Genomic DNA, 22,449 nt, shown 5'->3' with positions numbered 1-22,449 from the left:
CTGTCGTCAAGCCAATTTTGTATCCAATTGGCTACCTCACCTTGGATCCCATGAGATTTAACCTTATGTAACAACCTACCATGCGGTACCTTGTCAAATGCTTTGCTGAAGTCCATTAACAGACCTGATTAAGGGAATATGTCAGGAGGGGTGGGATTTTAGAAACAACTGGGACTGTTTCCCATACTGGGGGAACACTCCCAGTTGATTTGGACCTGTTGCAGCTATCAGCCTGTGGCAGCTGCGAAGGTCCATTTGACAGGTGTGGGGGGGAGACCCTCACTCATCGCAGGAGGCCACTCTGTCACTTGGGACAAAGTTTGGCCTCCACCACCCTCCTCCTGACAACCAAATTCACCAACTTGCACACTTACCCCGGGGTCCAGAGACATGTACCTACCTTGCGGACCCCCTCAGATGTACATCTTCCAGATGGGGGCCGCCATAGCTGCAGTCATGACCTCCTCGGAGAGCGAAGAGCATCACCAGCATCGCCGGCCATGCCGTCCACCTCTGACACGTGGAGCTCCACAACAGAGTGCTGTGACACATCCACCTGCACAGCAGGAGGGAGGGCAACTGCAGAGAGAGCTGCGTCGCAGAGGGCACTACCCTCGCCATAGGGTCCACAGACCGAGGCTCAGCTGCCTGGACCTCTCTGAGCAGCAGTGCACACGGAGGCTCAGAGTCACTCGACATGTAGTCGTGGACATCTGCAGCCTCCTTCATGCCGAGCTGCCTCCGGCTGGCCCGAGCACCACTTCTTACCTGTCGCTGTCAAAGTCACCACTGCCCTCAACAACTTCTCCTCCGCATCCTTCCAGGGTGCCACTGGGGACATCGCCGACGTCTCTCAGTCGTCTGCACAAAAGAGCCCTGCAAATACACCTACATCCACTTTGCAGTGACACAATGGGTGGCATCAGGTGTGGGTCTTCATTGTGATCCTCAGGAAAGGGCATTATTGCACAAACCAGACAAGATTCACAAAGACGTGGCAGTAGTGGTGCCAATATAATATGTGATGTGAGTTGGTCAGAAATCAATAGAAGTAAAAACCATGACAAACCCTCAAACACCCTTGTGCATCCCCTTTATGCTCACAACACGTTTGCTTTACGCTTCCTACTGCACATATGTGATGCATTCCCTGTGGCTGCCGCACAGGTAGTGGCAGGTTGAGTGCGGCTGACCGTGAAAGAGATGCATGAGAGGGTGAGTATGAGATAGAGCCATGAGATTGTATGAGGATTGGGTTTAGTGGTAGTGGTGGGATGAGTACTGGCGAGGTGAGTAAGTTCAGGTAAGATGAGGATGAGGTTTGAGTGGGTATGAGGGGTGATGTGCCAGAGTAGTGTTGGCAGTGCAGAAGGAGATGTGGGGTGGGGGTGGTGATGTGGCAGACGGAGTGCAGGGGAATGAGTAAGTGTACTCACTTTGGCTGACCTACTTAGGTCATTGCAGCGCCTCCTGCATTGTATGCAGGTGGGCGATATGTTGGTGCAGGTGACCTCCTCTGCCACCTCGAGCCAGACCTTCCTGGTGGCAGAGGCAGGCCACTTCCTCCCGCCCGCCGGGGGGAAGATCTCTATCCTCCCCCTCCTCCTCAACCCATCTAATGATACCTGGAGTGAGGCATCATTAAACTGGGAGCAGCCTTCCCCCTAGGCTGCTCCATGCTGTATTTTTTCCTATTTGTTGCAGCATCTGTCAGTGGAGGACTGCCCCTTTAAATAGAGCTCCTCCAGCTGACAGACCTTACTGCGCATGCGCAGTCCGCCCGACGCGCAGATCAGCAGCGGGGAACCCGGAAGACCAGGTAAGTGGATCCAATTAGGCTGCGATCGCGCGCGAGGCAGACTGATTTCGCCGGGCCCCCCCTACACGAACCCGCAGCCCTGGCAATATCGAGCCCATAGAAACACAGAAAATAGGAGCAGAAGTAGGCCATTCGGCCCTTCGAGCCTGCTCCGCCATTCAATATGATCATGGCTGATCCTCCATCACAATACCATATTCCTGCTCTCTCCCCATACAAATGAGATCCCCTCTCATTCTTCTGAACTCTAGTAAATACAGGCATAGTCAACCCAATCTCTCCTCATACCGACAGTCTTGCCATCCCAGGAATCAGTCTGGTGAACCTTCTCTGCACTCCCTCTATGGCAAGTATATCCTTCCTTCGGTAAGGAGACCAAAACTGCACACAATACTTCAGGTGTGGTCTCACCAAGGCCCTGTATAACTGCAGTAAGACATCCCTGCTCCTGTACTCAAATCCTCTTGCAATGAAGGCCAACATACCATTTGCCTTTCTAACTGCTTGCTGAACCTGCACGTTTGCTTTCAGTGACTGGTGTACAAGGACACCCAGGTCCCTTTGTACATCAAAGGGAGAGGTTAGACAGACTGGGACTTTTTTCCCTGGAGAGTAGGAGGTTTAGGGGTGATCTTATAGAAGTCTATAAAATAATGAGGGGCATAGATAAGGTCGATAGTCAAAATCTTTTCCCAAAGGTAGGGGAGTCTATAACGAGGGGGCATAGATTTAAGGTGAGAGGGGAGAGATACAAAAGGGTCCAGAGGGGCAATTTTTTCACTCAAAGGGTGGTGAGTGTCTGGAACGAGCTGCCAGAGGCAGTAGTGGAGGCGGGTACAATTTTGTCTTTTAAAAAGCATTTGGACATTTACATGGGTAAGATGGGTATAGAGGGATATGGGCCAAGTGCAGGCAATTGGGACTAGATTAGTGGTATAAACTGGGCGACATGGACATGTTGGGCCGAAGGGCCTGTTTCCATGTTGTAACTTCTATGATTCTATGATTCTATGATCAACATTTCCCAATCTATCACCATTTAAATAATACTCTGCCTTTCTGTTTTTCCTTCTGAAGTGGAGAACTTCACATTTATCCACGTTATACTGCATTTGCCATGTATTTGCCCACTCACTCAACTTGTCTAAATCGCCTTGAAGCCTCTTTGCATCCTCCTCACAACTCACAATGCCACCTAGTTTTGTGTCGTCAGAAAACTAGGAAATATTATATTTGGTTCCCTCATCCAAATCATTGATATATATTGTGAACAGCTGGGGCCCAAGCACTGATCCCTGCAGTATCCTATTAGTCACCGCCTGCCACCCTAAAAAGACCCATTTATTCCTACTCTCTGTTTCCTGTCTGTTAACCAATTCTCAATCCATCCCAGTATATTCCACCCAATCCCATGTGCTTTAATTTTGCACACTCACCTCTTATATGGGAATTTATCAAAGGCCTTCTGAAAATCCAAATACACCACATCCACTGGTTCTCCCTATTTAAGATAATTGGCAACAAAGCCAGGGGGAGATGAGGAGAAATATTTTTACGCAGCAAGTTGTTATGATCTGGAATGCATTGCCTGAAAAGGAGGTGGAAGCAGATTCAATACTAACTTTAAAAAGGTAACTATACATAAAAAGTAAAGTTTGCAGGGCTATGGGGAAAGAGCAGAGGAGTAGCACTAATTGCATAGCTCTTTCAGAGAGCCAGCACAGGTATGATGTACTGTGTGATTCTATGAATCTATGATTCTATCTAGCCTTTTTATTTTAGGCGCACTGCTTGTACCCAGAAACGAATTAGGTCAAAGTTTGCTTGGTAGATGAGCAATCTTTCTTTGAAATACTGATGTCTGCACAATGAGGGAAATGCCATATCTTTAATGACTAACCCATCAGGTTGAGAGGAAGATAGTTAACATCTCAACATTAACACCTGTGACGGAAAGATTGTTTTGCCATGGACAACATTGCCTTAGCTGCTCCATTTTAGTTCAGTTTCAGTTCCGTCTAATTGACAGCTAGGCTTCAGTAGGCAGGAATTTCAAATAACCCACATACAATCACCACCAGGAAGGACACAAAAGTCTGTTTCACCCAAAAGTCTTGTAGATTATTGGGCTCTTTATGAAATATGTATTAAAGATGATTTTTTAAACATGTTTAGATTGATTTTTTTTTGTTTTTAAGCATTTGTACCTTGCTTCTGTATAAAATCTTACTTGTAAATATTTTTGATTAATTATCTTAGCCTTATGCATTGGTTTGACAATGTAGATTTTGGAGTGAGCAGGAGAATACGGTGGTTTCTGGTGTGTTGTATTGTTATTCAAATGTAACTGTTAGACCTGTAGTAAGCTATGGTGCTTACAGCATGCATAAGGATGCACATTTCAGTTCATAGGATAATTGGCCTGTTTATGGAACCATTCTGTTGCTGTTAACACAAGTTAAACATCTTGGGAGGCAGTCCAAATTATGAGTGGGACCACAGGAACAGGATTAGGCCATTCAGCCCTTCGAGCCTGTTCCACAAATAGGTTTTTCAGGAACTTGCAAAGGGACATAGATAGACTAAGTGAGTGGGCAAAACTATAGTAGATGGAGTTCAATGTGAGGAAGTGTGAGGTTATCCACTTTGGATCTGAGAAAGAAAAATTGGAATATTTTCTTAATGGTGAGAGACTAGGAGCAAAAGGATTTAGGTATCCATGTACATAAAACACTAAAAGCTAATGCACAGGTACAAAAAGTAATCAAAAAAGTTGCTTAAACTTGGCTTGTATTGCCTGGAGTTTAAAAGGTTGAGGAGTGAACTAATCGAGATGTTTAAAATGATAAATGGGATTCGATAGTGTAGATACAGAAAAACTATTTCCACTGGGTGGGAAATCCAGAACAAGAGGGCATAATCTTAAAATTAGAACTAGGCCATTTTGGAGTGAAATCAGGAAGCACTTTTATCACACAAAGGGTAGTGGAAATCTGAAATCATCCCCCCCAAAAGGCTGTTGAGGCTAGGTCAATTGAAATTTTCAAGACTGAGATTGCCAGATTTTTGTTAGGTAATGGTATCAAGGAATATGGAACAAAGGTGGGTAGAGTTGAGGTACAGATCAGCCAATGATTTAATTGAATGGTGGAGCAGGCCCAAGGGGCAGAACGGCTTATTCCTGTTCCTGTGGTAGGACGAGTAGATGGACCGAATGGCTTCCCTCATCTATATCCATTGTGTGATAAAAGTGCTTCCTGATTTCACTCCAAAGTGTCCTAGTTCTAATTATAAGATTATGCCCTCATCTATACTTATCTTTGTGATATGTGATGCTTTCTCTGGTCGGATTTTGAAACTCATTACTTAGGCTGAGTTACATGTCTAATTCTCATAGAAGCAGAAATGAAGTAAACATACTAAATGGCATAGGGAAAGAGCAGGGTAATGGAAGATAGATCCAGTGTGGAGTTAACAGAGGCACAAAGGGCTGATGACCTTCTTCTGTGCTGAAATTGCTGAAGGGGAGATAAATGAAGGGAAATAATAGTGGTCTGAACCAAAGTGCTGTGCTGAAACCTGGTCAGAAGCCAAGCCTGAAACAATGAGTTGCAACATCCAGGAAGAATTTTCACACTACACCAAAGACAGGAAACTCAATTAATCACTTATAATACTTGGTGCACTGTGGTGACACATATATGAAATGTAGATGTGGATGATATTTACATACACTGTGTGTGGCTTAGATTTGTTTCAGTCTCACAGGTTCCACTCTGCTTTGCTGGATAGAAATCCTATCTTTCAATGGATGTATGTACAACTAATTTTTGAATGTTTTTTGCTTTTTGCCAAGATCAAAAAAAAAGGTTGCACTACCAAACAGTCATTTTTGGATGTCTCCACACCCATGGTACTTGAATTTCACTCCCATCAAAAAAAAAAGTGAAAAGAAATTTGTAAGAATTACCACCAGATGCTTGGTGCATGGAAAAGCCATCTATCTGACTGCTAGGGGAAAAAAATGCGTTTCCGATGTTGATGGATATTTGGTTATCTACCGCAGTTATAACTCAATACCTTCAAATCGGGCCAAGAGTAGCGAGCCCGTTCCTACTGAAAACAAAGGGAATTCCTGCCATTCGAAACTCTGTGTACGCCTTCAGGTCCCGCAGAATCTCAACACTCTGTGCCTTCTGCATCAGGCAATTGTTATTTGTCCACCACACAGCACTAGCCTAAAAGCGACCATGATTGAATAACTGGACAAATTCTGGTGCGCTTTACCGATAATTACCAATGTCCCTTCTTTTTGTAGATGAGCTGAATATTTTGATGAATTGGCCATTTCTGTGCAGCAGATGCTGGTTAAGTAATATCAGGCAGCAAGCCACAGAAATGATCAACATCTTCATCACTTATTCATATTGCCAGATCACTGTTCATTGACACTCATTGATTCATTCTGCACCAGTGCCAGATTTTGAGTGGTACCTGGAACGGCACCAGCAACTTCCTGATCCGATGCAGACTAAATACAGCTGACTTGGGTTGTTTCCATGGTTACTGCGACAACTGGCTGTTTTTGTTTGGGAGCCATTATAATGACTTGCCTGATTGATTTTAAGGAAGAAGGATTTATTTGATTTAATATCGATAAAAGTGGCTTCTTTGAGCAAAACCAGTAATCTGATATTTGCAGACCAGGGATCGTCACAGAATCGGTGGTGTTGCCCAGAAGCAGCACTCTTGCCAAAAATTTGGCATTGATAACTAGAAAGTTGATGTGAACCAAAATACTGTTTTGAGTGCAAACTGGAGGATACTGGTTAGTATTGTTCGATGCGTTAGAAAAGTAACCTGCTTGGGATTGTAGTTACTTTGTACGAAGGGTGCCTGTACCAGCTTTGTGTCAGTGGCACATCACTTTGAAGTCCATTGCACTTTGCCATAGAAAAATAATACTTTACAGTGCAAGAGGCCATTCATGCCTTTGTCGGCTCTCTGAAAGAACTATACACTTAGTCCTATTCCCTTACCCTTTCCCCATTCTGTTTCATGATATGACCTAATCCTAAAATTATAACCCTATTTAGAAACTCTGAACCAACTGACAAGCCAATTGACATTTTCAATTTCATAAGGGATTTTACTCAGCAGGTAAAATGGTAAATTTGAATCACTGGCAAGGAACGGATCAACTCTTTGTCTCTTGAGGACTAGCTGATGCAGTGGGTTAGCATACCTCTGACATCTGGGTCTGAATCCAGTCTAGCCTGCTTGGATGGAAGTCTCCTCTCTCTGCCAGCTGTAGGGATTCTATCTGGAGTGAGTTAAGGCTGTCTAAAATCAATTCTTAGGGGCGTCGGCTTACAGTACAAAACTGACAGCAATTTGCAACAAGTTGCCATTAATTGGCAGTCTCACTTGGAGAGATTACAGCTGCTGGAAATGGACAAAAATCATACTGATGCAGTAGTGGTCTGCTCTTGGGGATAATGTGCAGTGTTAAGACACAGTAGAGCGAGCTTTAATCAGCATCTGGCAGTCCTATACCTGACCAGAGAGTACTTGATGCTGAAACTGGGTTCCCAAGATGGAAAAATGCTGCATCCCCACCACTGATATGGATTATCTTGAGTGAAAAAAAATCACAAAACGTGTTGATTTGAAAGCCTCTGTCTCACTGTAAGCACTCTATAATATCCTAGCCATCCTCCTCATGACACATTTAATCCTGAAATTAACCTCTAACTCGCTCTTTTTAGAACATCATTCAATAGCTGGCATGCCTAAAATGTCCTTGCCTTGCTGCATGGAATCATAATTCCCTTGTTGCAATTCTAAATGAAGGATTCTTCCCCTTCATATTTAAGCAAACAATTCCAGAGCTCTTTACTTGATGTATTCCCACCTACCATATTGATCTTATTTAGGTTAACAATTTAAAGCTAAAGCCATCTCCGAAGATGGTGGCAAACTCTTAATATAAACAAAATGGTGCTTGCACGGAACCAGGCAGCATCAGGTCACCAATAAGTGGCTTGGAGGTATCTTCATATTATTTCAATTACTTTGCATGGTTGGAGCTGAGATAGTCAGGGGCTCCATCGCTAAGGCCAGAATAGAATGGGGAGTCCAGATCATGACAGTAGGTAAGTTAGGGTCACTGAGAGCAAATAGGAAGCAGCAAGAGGTCAGGGAAAGTGAAGTCGGTGGCCTTGGACTGGGGTGGCTGGGTCGAGAGTTGTCTTGGGATTGGAGAGGCCACGTCCCTAAACGATCATGGAGTGGAGAGGCTGGATCCAGAATTGGCCTCAAATGGGCTCAAAGTTGGATGTTTTCTTGGTTGGTGTTCTTGCATCACATTGGTCTGTGCTAATCATGTAACTGGTAATACCACATTTGTTTAATTCATCATCGGGGTGTGGACATCGTATGCTACCACATACGTAAAAACAGATCAATCTATATATATATTTTTCAATCTGGAAATAAAAAGGTGGTATCAGTTAAAAAGACCATGAAGTTGTCAGATTATGGTAAAAACGCAGCTGGTTCACTGATGCCCTTTAGGGAAGGAAACCTGCCGTCCTTACCCAATCTGGCCTATACGTGACTCCAGTCCCACACCACTGAAAAGGTGGTGGTGGGCCTTCTAACTGAGTGGCTTGGTAGGCCACTTCAGAAGACAGTTAAAAGTGGTGTGGGACTGGAGTCACGTATAGGCCAGATTGGGTAAGGACGGCAGGTTTCCTTCCCTAAAGGGCATCAGTGAACCAGCTGCGTTTTTACCATAATCTGACAACTTCATGGTCTTTTTAACTGATACCACCTTTTTATTTCCAGATTGAAAAATATATATATAGATTGATCTGTTTTTACGTATGTGGTAGCATACTTAATAGCAATAGATGACAGGCAATCCAAGCAATTGCAGCAACCTGCTACAAAGTCAACAAATTGACTTTACACCAACTTGGCAAACTTGTAATAATATCAGTCTCATGTTTCAGAAACTCTTGATAATCAGCAAAGCTATCGTCATTTCTAAAGCATTCAGTAGGGCGTTGCATATTAAAGCTGGATCCTTTTGGAAATCTGCTGAAGTGTTGATTAGATTTATGATTTTCTCAGTGGACACAAATGTTAGATCAGGAATAATGGATGTTTGTCTTTTTTAGTCTCGGAGTACTTGAGGGAAATGCTTTGGTCCATTCTGTTCTTATCTTCAACAACAATCTGGCTGAGATATTAAAAAAAATCTTTACTTATACCACCACCCTGTGCAGAAGGTCCAAACCCTGTCTGAAGGATGAGCAACAGCTGAATAACTATGGGGAGATATTGGCAGAACTGCACAATGGGCAGGCAAATGCTTTGCTCTGAACAGCATTAAGAAAATCAAATGATAAATTCTTTAATTAGTCATCACTTTTTGTTTATGTCCTAGTTTAGTTTTGCCAAATTTCCTAGTCATTCTGCAGCCCTCGTAACCACCCGGTCAAGTTCACGACCTTCTATGGCGTTGCACATGGTAAGTTGGAGAATATGGCCTCTCTTATCTGTCTCTGTTATCTTTGTGCTGCTGTCTTTCCTCTTCTGCTTGTCTCTCTCTTTCTCCTCTTCGCCTAACTCTTCTTTTTGCCTCGTTCTCTGTCCTCTTCTGCCTCTCTTTATATCATTTTTTCTTTTGGCTCGCAGGTGGTGGGTGGCATGGTGTGGTGGGGAAAAGAGTCGCTGAAGGTTCCTGGCTGCATTTTCTAGTGGGGATTGGTTTGAAAATTTGGCCTTCAGCTCCCAGCAACTCCCTTTCAATACCCTCCCCCATTACCTGCGTATCACCCACCCCCTTACTCCCATCGCATTCCCTTCACCTTCCCACTACCCCTTCCTTTTCTTACTACCCCTCAGTTCTATTGTTCTCCCTACATTACAAAGGTGACTAAACTTCAAAAGTACTTCATTGGCAGTGAAGCACATGAGGCTATGAAAGGTGCTATAAAAATGTAAGTTCTTTCTTTTGTGTATCCCATGGACTCCCTATCGCACCTCCTACCTTTCCCTTTGGACTACCTGCTCAACTCCTATATCCTCAACTCCTTCTCACTCTGCTGTCGCTAACCTCATGCTTAACCCTCCATCCACCCCCACCCCCCTCATTCCCACTTGCTTTCCACAAGGGTGGGTGTGGAGAAGTCAGAAGCCCCTTTACCCTCACCTTCAATCCTTCTTCCCTCTTCCTCATATCAGTTTCTCTCAGAGGCTCCATTTGCTTTTAAAACTGAACTTATTTGTATTATTTAAAAAAAGTCAAATTCGGAGGAGGAATAACAATCTGTCAGTTTGCCTCTATCTGACTCTCTTTCTCCCCCTCTAGAGAATTCTCCTCCTCTACCACCTCGAAGGACAAGGGCAGCAGGCGCATGGGAACAGCACCACCTGCACGTTCACCTCCAAGTCACACACCATCCCGACTTGGACATATATCGCCGTTCCTTCATTGCCGCTGGGTCAAAATCCTGGAACTTCCTACCTAACAGCACTGTGGGAGCACCTTCACCACACAGACTGCAACGGTTCAAGAAGAGGGCTCAATGCCACCCTCTCTAGGGCAACTAGGGAATGGGCAATAAATGCCGGCCTTGCCAGCGACACCCACATCCCGAAGAATGAATTGAAAAAAAATCTCCGAGACAACGTAATGCCACATCCACAGGGCAAGGCCATCTCCATCAGCTGCCTGGAGGCCAGTCAATCGCATTTCTGTCTCCAAGGCAGTAATTATTTACTTGTGAATTTCATCTTTGATGGCTCGTTTATTTTTAGAATGATGTTGAAGAGCCCCTGTGTGATGACAATTGGTCATCCTGATCAGGACCTTTGAAATCCATTCCACTGGAATTGTAATACAAAATCTGTAGATCCACAATGGCTGATGTGCTGCTATATTTGGAACTAGATTTTCCTCCTTTATTAAAACTTGGAAGAAGTGCCCATTTTTCATTGTAATTTGCTGATCCTCTAGCTAAAATCACAGCAACCTGTGATTTTGAAACATGACTCTTATTGAAAATTACATTTCATTAATGGCAATGAAACATTAGACCCCAATCACGACATACCCGCAATAATGAACTCTTACCCCTTCTCAACCCGCTAAGGAGTCACTGAACTGGTTATAGATGTTGGGAAGTTTGTTAATTCCAGCTGTGGTGTGTGCAACTATTGAGGAAAATGTCTCAATGCCAACTGAAAAGAAGCTGGTTTACTGACGAAGCCCCACACATGATAGTGACCTCTGCCATGGAGAAATGGGAACAGATTTTTGGTCGTGTTGGATGGCCTCCAAATATGCAAAGGAGACAAACAGCGTGTTGATATGCGACTGTAAGAGTAAATGGGGTTTCAACTACTCTGAGGACCCGAAAGTAAGGGAGAAGTTGTATGTGTTACAAAGGCCAGGCCTGAATATGAGTGTGTGTGTATCCCCTATCTCCCCCTTCAATGTATGTAGCACCCTCTCCTCCTTTCAGTGTGTATATCTGCTATCTCACCCTTCAGTGTGTGTATCATCCTCGCCTCCTTAGTGTGTGTATCCCCCATCTCACCCTTCAGTGTGTGTATCATCCTCGCCTCCTTAGTGTGGGTATCCCCCATCTCACCCTTCAGTGTGTGTTTCATCCTCGCCTCCTTAGTGTGTGTATCCCCCATCTCACCCTTCAGTGTGTGTATCATCCTCGCCTCCTTAGTGTGTGTATCCCCCATCTCACCCTTCAGTGTGTGTATCATCCTCGCCTCCTTAGTGTGGGTATCCCCCATCTCACCCTTCAGTGTGTGTATCATCCTCGCCTCCTTAGTGTGTGTATCCCCCATCTCACCCTTCAGTGTGTGTATCATCCTCGCCTCCTTAGTGTGGGTATCCCCCATCTCACCTTTCAGTGTGTGTATCATCCTCGCCTCCTTAGTGTGGGTATCCCCCATCTCACCCTTCAGTGTGTGTATCATCCTCGCCTCCTTAGTGTGTGTATCCCCCATCTCACCCTTCAGTGTGTGTATCATCCTCGCCTCCTTAGTGTGTGTATCCCCCATCTCACCCTTCAGTGTGTGTATCATCCTCGCCTCCTTAGTGTGGGTATCCCCCATCTCACCCTTCAGTGTGTGTATCATCCTCGCCTCCTTAGTGTGGGTATCCCCCATCTCACCCTTCAGTGTGTGTATCATCCTCGCCTCCTTAGTGTGGGTATCCCCCATCTCACCCTTCAGTGTGTGTATCATCCTCGCCTCCTTAGTGTGTGTATCCCCCATCTCACCCTTCAGTGTGTGTATCATCCTCGCCTCCTTAGTGTGGGTATCCCCCATCTCACCCTTCAGTGTGTGTATCATCCTCGCCTCCTTAGTGTGGGTATCCCCCATCTCACCCTTCAGTGTGTGTATCATCCTCGCCTCCTTAGTGTGGGTATCCCCCATCTCACCCTTCAGTGTGTGTATCATCCTCGCCTCCTTAGTGTGTGTATCCCCCATCTCACCCTTCAGTGTGTGTATCATCCTCGCCTCCTTAGTGTGGGTATCCCCCATCTCACCCTTCAGTGTGTGTATCATCCTCGCCTCCTTAGTGTGTGTATCCCCCATCTCACCCTTCAGTGTGTGTATCATCCTCGCCTCCTTAGTGTGTGTATCCCCCATCTCACCCTTCAGTGTGTGTATCATCCTCGCCTCCTTAGTGTGGGTATCCCCCATCTCATCCTTCAGTGTGTGTATCATCCTCGCCTCCTTAGTGTGGGTATCCCCCATCTCACCCTTCAGTGTGTGTATCATCCTCGCCTCCTTAGTGTGGGTATCCCCCATCTCACCCTTCAGTGTGTGTATCATCCTCGCCTCCTTAGTGTGTGTATCCCCCATCTCACCCTTCAGTGTGTGTATCATCCTCGCCTCCTTAGTGTGGGTATCCCCCATCTCACCCTTCAGTGTGTGTATCATCCTCGCCTCCTTAGTGTGTGTATCCCCCATCTCACCCTTCAGTGTGTGTATCATCCTCGCCTCCTTAGTGTGGGTATCCCCCATCTCACCCTTCAGTGTGTGTATCATCCTCGCCTCCTTAGTGTGTGTATCCCCCATCTCACCCTTCAGTGTGTGTATCATCCTCGCCTCCTTAGTGTGTGTATCCCCCATCTCACCCTTCAGTGTGTGTATCATCCTCGCCTCCTTAGTGTGGGTATCCCCCATCTCACCCTTCAGTGTGTGTATCATCCTCGCCTCCTTAGTGTGGGTATCCCCCATCTCACCCTTCAGTGTGTGTATCATCCTCGCCTCCTTAGTGTGGGTATCCCCCATCTCACCCTTCAGTGTGTGTATCATCCTCGCCTCCTTAGTGTGGGTATCCCCCATCTCACCCTTCAGTGTGTGTTTCATCCTCGCTTCCTTAGTGTGGGTATCCCCCATCTCACCCTTCAGTGTGTGTATCATCCTCGCCTCCTTAGTGTGTGTATCCCCCATCTCACCCTTCAGTGTGTGTATCATCCTCGCCTCCTTAGTGTGGGTATCCCCCATCTCACCCTTCAGTGTGTGTATCATCCTCGCCTCCTTAGTGTGGGTATCCCCCATCTCACCCTTCAGTGTGTGTATCATCCTCGCCTCCTTAGTGTGGGTTTCCCCCATCTCACCCTTCAGTGTGTGTATCATCCTCGCCTCCTTAGTGTGGGTATCCCCCATCTCACCCTTCAGTGTGTGTATCATCCTCGCCTCCTTAGTGTGGGTATCCCCCATCTCACCCTTCAGTGTGTGTATCATCCTCGCCTCCTTAGTGTGTGTATCCCCCATCTCACCCTTCAGTGTGTGTATCATCCTCGCCTCCTTAGTGTGTGTATCCCCCATCTCACCCTTCAGTGTGTGTATCATCCTCGCCTCCTTAGTGTGGGTATCCCCCATCTCACCCTTCAGTGTGTGTATCATCCTCGCCTCCTTAGTGTGGGTATCCCCCATCTCACCCTTCAGTGTGTGTATCATCCTCGCCTCCTTAGTGTGGGTATCCCCCATCTCACCCTTCAGTGTGTGTATCATCCTCGCCTCCTTAGTGTGGGTATCCCCCATCTCACCCTTCAGTGTGTGTATCATCCTCGCCTCCTTAGTGTGGGTATCCCCCATCTCACCCTTCAGTGTGTGTATCATCCTCGCCTCCTTAGTGTGTGTATCCCCCATCTCACCCTTCAGTGTGTGTATCATCCTCGCCTCCTTAGTGTGGGTATCCCCCATCTCACCCTTCAGTGTGTGTATCATCCTCGCCTCCTTAGTGTGGGTATCCCCCATCTCACCCTTCAGTGTGTGTATCATCCTCGCCTCCTTAGTGTGTGTATCCCCCATCTCACCCTTCAGTGTGTGTATCATCCTCGCCTCCTTAGTGTGGGTATCCCCCATCTCACCCTTCAGTGTGTGTATCATCCTCGCCTCCTTAGTGTGTGTATCCCCCATCTCACCCTTCAGTGTGTGTATCATCCTCGCCTCCTTAGTGTGTGTTTCCCCCATCTCACCCTTCAGTGTGTGTATCATCCTCGCCTCCTTAGTGTGTGTATCCCCCATCTCACCCTTCAGTGTGTGTATCATCCTCGCCTCCTTAGTGTGTGTTTCCCCCATCTCACCCTTCAGTGTGTGTATCATCCTCGCCTCCTTAGTGTGGGTATCCCCCATCTCACCCTTCAGTGTGTGTATCATCCTCGCCTCCTTAGTGTGGGTATCCCCCATCTCACCCTTCAGTGTGTGTATCATCCTCGCCTCCTTAGTGTGTGTATCCCCCATCTCACCCTTCAGTGTGTGTATCATCCTCGCCTCCTTAGTGTGGGTATCCCCCATCTCACCCTTCAGTGTGTGTATCATCCTCGCCTCCTTAGTGTGGGTATCCCCCATCTCACCCTTCAGTGTGTGTATCATCCTCGCCTCCTTAGTGTGGGTATCCCCCATCTCACCCTTCAGTGTGTGTATCATCCTCGCCTCCTTAGTGTGGGTATCCCCCATCTCACCCTTCAGTGTGTGTATCATCCTCGCCTCCTTAGTGTGGGTATCCCCCATCTCACCCTTCAGTGTGTGTATCATCCTCGCCTCCTTAGTGTGTGTTTCCCCCATCTCACCCTTCAGTGTGTGTATCATCCTCGCCTCCTTAGTGTGGGTATCCCCCATCTCACCCTTCAGTGTGTGTATCATCCTCGCCTCCTTAGTGTGGGTATCCCCCATCTCACCCTTCAGTGTGTGTATCATCCTCGCCTCCTTAGTGTGGGTATCCCCCATCTCACCCTTCAGTGTGTGTATCATCCTCGCCTCCTTAGTGTGGGTATCCCCCATCTCACCCTTCAGTGTGTGTATCATCCTCGCCTCCTTAGTGTGTGTTTCCCCCATCTCACCCTTCAGTGTGTGTATCATCCTCGCCTCCTTAGTGTGGGTATCCCCCATCTCACCCTTCAGTGTGTGTATCATCCTCGCCTCCTTAGTGTGGGTATCCCCCATCTCACCCTTCAGTGTGTGTATCATCCTCGCCTCCTTAGTGTGGGTATCCCCCATCTCACCCTTCAGTGTGTGTATCATCCTCGCCTCCTTAGTGTGGGTATCCCCCATCTCACCCTTCAGTGTGTGTATCATCCTCGCCTCCTTAGTGTGGGTATCCCCCATCTCACCCTTCAGTGTGTGTATCATCCTCGCCTCCTTAGTGTTGGTATCCCCCATCTCACCCTTCAGTGTGTGTATCATCCTCGCCTCCTTAGTGTGTGTATCCCCCATCTCACCCTTCAGTGTGTGTATCATCCTCGCCTCCTTAGTGTGTGTTTCCCCCATCTCACCCTTCAGTGTGTGTATCATCCTCGCCTCCTTAGTGTGGGTATCCCCCATCTCACCCTTCAGTGTGTGTATCATCCTCGCCTCCTTAGTGTGGGTATCCCCCATCTCACCCTTCAGTGTGTGTATCATCCTCGCCTCCTTAGTGTGGGTATCCCCCATCTCACCCTTCAGTGTGTGTATCATCCTCGCCTCCTTAGTGTGGGTATCCCCCATCTCACCCTTCAGTGTGTGTATCATCCTCGCCTCCTTAGTGTGTGTATCCCCCATCTCACCCTTCAGTGTGTGTATCATCCTCGCCTCCTTAGTGTGGGTATCCCCCATCTCACCCTTCAGTGTGTGTGTCACTGTCTCCTTCTTTCACTGTGTATCCCATTGCTCCCTTCATGGTGTGTATTCCCCATTTCATCCTTCCAGTGTATGTATCTTTCATGCTCTTAGGCATAAACTACAATCTGATCATCATTTGAAGTCATTTTCTGTGCTAAAAAAATTTGAATGATCTAATAATTTAAATTAAGGAAAGTGGGAATTTGGTACTAAGAAAGTTTGAGTGATTAGATTTGAATTAAGCAACTTTAAATCAAGAACAGACTGTATTCTATTCTATCACTGCATTGGCTGATACTTCAAAATCTGCCCATTCGTTCATAGAATCATAGAAAATTATGGTATAGAAGGAGGCCATTCGGCCCATCGTGTCTGTGTTGGCCGAAAAACATCCGGCCTAATCCCACTTTCCAGCTCTTGGTCTGTAGCCTTGTAGGTTACGGCACTTCAAGTGCATATCCAAGTACTTTTTAAATGAGTTGAGGGTTTCTGCCTCTACCACCCTTTCCGACAGTGAGTTCCAGACCCCCACCACCCTCTGGGTGAAAAAAATTCTCCTCAACTCCCCTCTAATCCTTCTACCACTTACTTTAAATCTATGCCCCCTGGTTATTGACTTCTCTGCTAAGGGAAATAGGTCCTTCCTATCCGCTGTATCTAGGCCCCAAATTATTTTATACACCTTAGTTAAATCATTACAGTCACTGGGCCTAAGATTCTCGTAGGTCCGCTCCACCGGCAGAACAGTGGTGCAGCTGAGCGGACATGCCCAGACCTGTCCCAAAGGGGACGAGCCATTTGATTACGCAGGGCAGGGACATTGTGCTGGTAAGGGTACCGCGGCAGTGCCCACCCGAGCTGCTAGCCAGAATGTGGGTGTGGATGGACAGGAAATTCAGGCAGGGCCCAATGGAAATCTTTTTCAAGTCTTGTGTTCTCAATCGATTAAATGGGCCTCTCATGGAAGTTGATCGATCTCCTTTCCCTAGTAAAGGTTTAGGGCCTTTGTAAAGCAGTATTCATGGTAGCTGTCAGCTGGCAAGAGGACCTTGAAGCCTTATAAGGGCGGAATGGGTATAGTTCCTGGGGTGGCGGGGGAACGTCCCCCGGCATGCCCAGTTGACTCAGGGCAGGCAGGTGGTAAATCTGCCGCTACCCCCCCCACTGGAAAATGGAAAATGGCTCGGCAGAAGAAACCGGGCACTATATTGGTGGAGCCAGTTGCACCCCAAATTCCAACCACACGTCTGCTTCAAACAGTCGAAATTTCGGGGCCGCTGATATTAGGCCTGATCTGGCACAAAATACTTTCCAATCTGGTTTGCAGCTACGGAGCGGTACACGAGTTCATTATTAATGACCTTAACAAGGACTTAACAAGCAAAAATCAGCTTTTCAGCTGTGTCAAGCTCATTGATTTTAGGAAAACAGATCTGCAATTGCTGGAAATTGCTTCTGAAATTACACAGCACTTAATGAGCAACCCCATGTCACGATATATTAAGCATTAACTTTTCTCCAAGTGAGGCTGCAGACCATTCTTTTTTTCTAGGTTAATTCCTCATGTTTCTCTCTGGTCTTATCAAGCCATGCACCAATTGTAGTGGAAAGGGCGATGACTTTTCACAGACCTCGAGTATAGCAGATTAAGGGGTGATCGAATTGAGGTATTTAAGATGATTCAAGGATTTGATAGGCTAGATAGAGAGAGACTATTTATTTCCCTTGGTGGGGGAAGTTCAGGACAAGGGGGTATAACCTTAAAATTAGAGCTAGGCCACTCCGAGGTGATGTCAGGAAGCACTTCTTCACACAAAGGGTAGTGGAAATCTGGAACTCTCTCCTCCAGAAAAGCTGTTGAGGCTGGGGGTCAATTGAAAATTTCAAAACTGAGATTGCTAGATTTTTGTTAGGCAAGGGTATGAAGGGTTACGGAACCAAGGTGGGTAGGTGGAGTTACGCTACAGATCAGCCATGATCTAACTGAATGGTGGAACAGGCTTGAGGGGCTGAATGCTTACTCCTGTTCCTACCACTGCCAATTCATATTTGACTTTCCCAGTGGAAAGTTATCTTTTACACATCTTCTTACAACAATGTGGTGCAGTTAAGTTCAGGAGGCCAGTGGGTGGGTGATTGCACCAATGTCCTGCCACCTTGTGGTGCCACACTACATCACCCCATTGCATTGCCCAGTTATTTTTCTTAGCCAAAACAAGTTGCTGAATTAACGCGTCCCATTACAGAACCACGTTACACCTCCACCGCTCTGAATTTGCGTCACCAAGTGTCAGCTTTTGAACCTGTTTTTGCTGGTTTTGGGACATCCACCAAAGTCTGTCCTCCTTTTGAAATGGAACCAACAATTTAACATTTAGAATTAATTTTGATTGGAAGCAAAGCAAACACTAGAACTCAAACCATAGGAACAAAGGGATGTTCAGGACTGGAAAAAATACATTTTGGCCCAACTGGTTGGCCCTCGAGCCGACACACAAAACAACAACAACACCAACAACTCACATTTATACAGCGCCTTTAACGTAGTAAAATGTCCCCGGGCACTTCGCAGGAGCGTTATCAAACAAAATTTGACACCGAGCCACATAAAAGAGGTGTTAGGACAGGTGTCCAAAAGCTTGGTCAAAGAGGTAGATTTTAAGGAGCATCTTAGAGGAGGAGAGAGAAGTGGCAAGGTTTAGGGAGGGAATTCCAGAGCTTAGGGTCTAGGCAGCTGAAGGCACGGCTGCCAATGGTGGAGCGATTAAAATCAGGGATGCGCAAGAGGCAAGAATTGGAGGAGCACAGAGATCTCGGAGGGTTGTAGGGCTGGAGGAGGTTACAGAGATAGGGAGGGGCAAAGCCATGAATATTTTTTAAATGGTGAGAAACTATTAAATGTTGGTGTTCAGAAAGATTTTGGTGTCCTCGTACAAGAAACACAGAAAGTTAACATGCAGGTAAAGCAAGCAATTAGGAAGACAAATGGCATTATTTCAAGGGGGCTGGAGTACAAGAGTAAGGAAGTCTTGCTACAATTGTACAGGGCTTTGGCGAGGCTACACCTGGAGTACTGTGTACAGTTTTGGTCACCTTATCTAAGGAAGGATATACTTGCCTTAGAGGCGGTGCAATGAAGGTTCACTGGATTGATTCCTGGGAATGAGAGGGTTGTCCTATGAGGAGAGGTTGAGTAGAATGGGCCTATACTCTCTGGAGTTTAGAAGAATGAGTGGTGATCTCATTCAAACAGATAAGATTCTGAGGGGGCTTGACAGGATAAATGGTGAGAGGTTGGTTCCCTTGGCTGGAGAGTCTAGAACTAGGGGTCATAGTCTCAAGATAAGGGGCTGGTCATTTAAGACTGAGATGAGGATAAATTTCTTCACTCATTGGGTTGTGAATCTTTGGAATTCTCTACCCAGAGGGCTGTGGATGCTCAGTCGTTGAGTATATTCAAGGCTGAGATAGATAGATTTTTGGACTGTAAGGGAATCAAAGGATAGGAGGATTGGGAGGGAAAGTGGAGTTGAGGTCAAAGAACAGCCATGATCTTATTGAATGGCGGAGCAGGCTCGAGGGGCCGTATGGCCTACTCCTGCTCCTATTTCTTATGTTTTTATGGAGGGATTTGGAAACAAGGATGAGAATTTTAAAATCGAGGCGTTCCCGGACCGGGAGCCAATGTAGGTCAGCGAGCACAGGGGTGATGGGAGAACGGGACTTGGTGCAAGTTCGGGTACAGGCAGCAGAGTTTGGGATGAGCTCAAGTTTACGGAGGGAGAAAGACGGGAGGCCAGCCAGGAGAGCATTGGAATAGTCGAGTCTAGAGGTAACACTATATATTCCTCAATTGATGCCAAATGCCCTTCCTACTCGGTCATCGAATTATTTATGTCACCAGCTTGCATGGTTTGTGGGCAGTCCATCCACCACCTGCTCAGTGACAGGTAGCTGCAATAAATTTGAACTGTCTCTTGACCTTTCCTCTTTTGATGATCCCAGTTTTGGGTCAGGGGGTGATGGTGGTGATGATTAGGGTGGTGGGGGTGGTAACACATGGACACCAATATCAGGATGGGCCCAAAACCCATTGTTGGCTAAATTTGTGTGTGTGGGGGTGGGGGTGGGGGTTGGTTTGCAAGATCCGGGTAGGCAGTGCCCTCTGGCGGCAGTGACCCCGGAAGTGCTCGGCGCATGGTTACTGCAGAGACGCGGCGGTTGGCGGGGTGGCGGTTGACGGCGGCTCCTCCATGGTTTTAAAAGAGAGATTTTTACATCGCAGTTCATCACTCATTAAAGTTTCATATTGATTTAACAAACTTGACAGTATGGCCGGCCACTTACCTCCTTGTGTCATTGACTGCGGGACGGGGTGAGTCAGTCTCTCTCTCTCTGTGTGTGTGTGTATATATTCTCCATGCGTTTGCACGAAGGCCCCGCTGTCTGTCTGTCTGTCTGTCTGTCACAGCGGCTCCCTTGGTTACGGCCGCCGCCAGCTGTTTGTTGGGGGCGGGGAGTGTCGCGCGCGCTCGCCCGCCCGCCCGCCCGCCCGCCTGCCCGCCTCTGTGCAGAACAGGAACAGCTGTAGCTCCTGCTGCAAGAGTGTGTGTGTGTTTTTTTTTGCTCCCCCAAAAAAAAAACCCTCCAGTGAAACTAAAGCAACTCAGCTGGCTTGCATTTGTGATTCTTAGCCATAAATCACCGTGATATTTTATTGCGGGTTTAATTATAATTTTAAATAATATCTTTTAAATTTGAGTTTATTTTGGGTTATCAAAGTTTTAATGTTAATTTTGACCTTTTATTACATTTAATGTTTTTATTTATATTACGCATTATGGTATTTAACATTGATATTATTGAAATCTTTAAGATTATAAAAGCTGCTATGATATTTTTTTTTTTTTTGCTGCCTTGGTTGTTGTGGTAATGTCCACAAACTAGCCCCAAAGTCCTTATTAACTTGATTTGACATTTTTCAGCAGGTTGTTGGAACTGGATGGTATTTGCAGCTGTTCTATGCAAATTGAACCGCTAGGGTCTACTCCTGTTAACTCAAATGTAGTTTTTTGTGCTAAAATATTTTAATTATCTGGTAATTCAAATTGAATAACTTTGAATTAGCTGTATATGTTTTTTTTTAAAAATGCTAATTGTGAAAATTTGAATATTTACATCAGCAGAAGCTATGACTGAGATCTGATGTCACTTGTAGAAAGATAAATAATTTGCCACTCATGATTTCCTTTTATGTCTTTTATTGAGGGACATTTACATTTTAGCTGTCCTCACCTTTTTATTGTGTACTAGCAATCAAATCTGCCACTTCATCTGAAACAGCATCTGCTTATTTTCTGTCTTCAAGAAAGTGTTATGGTCTTGCAATTACATGTGAATCTGGTATATTTAAAGCTTTGTAGCTGCTAAAATGTATCAACTGTCCTTGATGTATAAGCAAGAAGTAAAGAAGCTTATCTTTTTAAAAAATATTTTCATTGTAATTACCGTTTAGAAGATAGTTGTCAGTGGTGGTTCATTTTAGAAAGCTGCAGTATTTTGTGCGTACTTTATGTTCTGAGAGTAAATTTGTCTCTTATTTTGCTCTCTGGACCATGCACTAGCTGTAGCTGAGAAGGCATGTGGGGGACCTTTGGGTCAATGACCTTGCGTCAGAACCGGCAAAAGGTCTTTGACCTGAAACGTTAACTCTGTTTCTCTCTCCACAGATGCTGCCTGACCCTGCTGAGTGCTTTCAGCATGTTCTGATTTTATTTCTGATTTCCAGCATCTGCAGTATTTTGCTTTCTGCCTGGGTGATCTATGCCCTGGCCTCCGCTGAGGCTAGTCTGAATTGATCCGGGCAGTAGGGTACATGTGAGTGGTCTGGGGTCGATCTTCCTTTTGACCTTTCTCTGCTCAGTGTTGACAGAACAGTGTAATGAAATCAATTACTCAGAAGGCTGGGGTTTCAAACTTGCATCCCAAATTTGGTGTGGTATCTTGCATTGATGCTGATTCACTGTGCTACCTCCTGGTTCTTGGGGCAAAAGGCTAAATCTATACTGAAGAGCAAGAAACAGCATTGTAAGTACACAGATGCCAGATGAAAATATGAATATCTTTATAATGGATAGTATTAGGATAATTTCTTTTTAATATGGACTGATATTTTTTAAAATATAGATCTGGAGTGCACCGCTGAAAGGGTGGTGGAAGCAGAGTCAATAGTAACTTTCAAAAGGGAATGTTATATATACTTGAAAAGGACATATTTGCAGGGCTATGGGAAAAGAGCAGGAGAATGGGAATAATTGGATAGCTCTTTCAAAGAGCAGGCACGATGGCCCGAATGGCCTACTTCTGTGCTCTATGATTCTAAAGTTCAAATTTCTTGTATTTTTATCTTGGGTATTGCAACTTTTATGGGAAAATTTGGATAAGTATTTGAAACAGAGGAAATGATAGGCCTATGGGGAGAG

At 45.8% G+C, this 22,449-nt stretch overlaps 1 protein-coding gene across 2 annotated transcripts in view; it reads left to right on the top strand.

Moving 5' to 3' along the window:
• The first annotated feature begins 20,172 nt into the window (after positions 1–20,172).
• Positions 20,173–22,449, top strand: part of LOC137344994 (actin-related protein 3B) — a 79,437-nt gene continuing 77,160 nt past the window's right edge. For both annotated transcript variants that reach the window (XM_068008330.1, XM_068008322.1), the window contains exon 1: positions 20,173–20,342. Coding sequence is in view for 1 of the 2 variants with exons in the window: in XM_068008322.1 (XP_067864423.1) it covers positions 20,299–20,342 (44 nt within the window). In the remaining variant the exon portion in view is untranslated. The remainder of the gene's footprint in view (positions 20,343–22,449) is intronic.

This window comes from Heptranchias perlo, chromosome 2, assembly GCF_035084215.1.
Source record: "Heptranchias perlo isolate sHepPer1 chromosome 2, sHepPer1.hap1, whole genome shotgun sequence".
Lineage (NCBI taxonomy): Eukaryota > Metazoa > Chordata > Chondrichthyes > Hexanchiformes > Hexanchidae > Heptranchias > Heptranchias perlo.
This window is presented reverse-complemented; position numbering and strand designations above follow the sequence as displayed.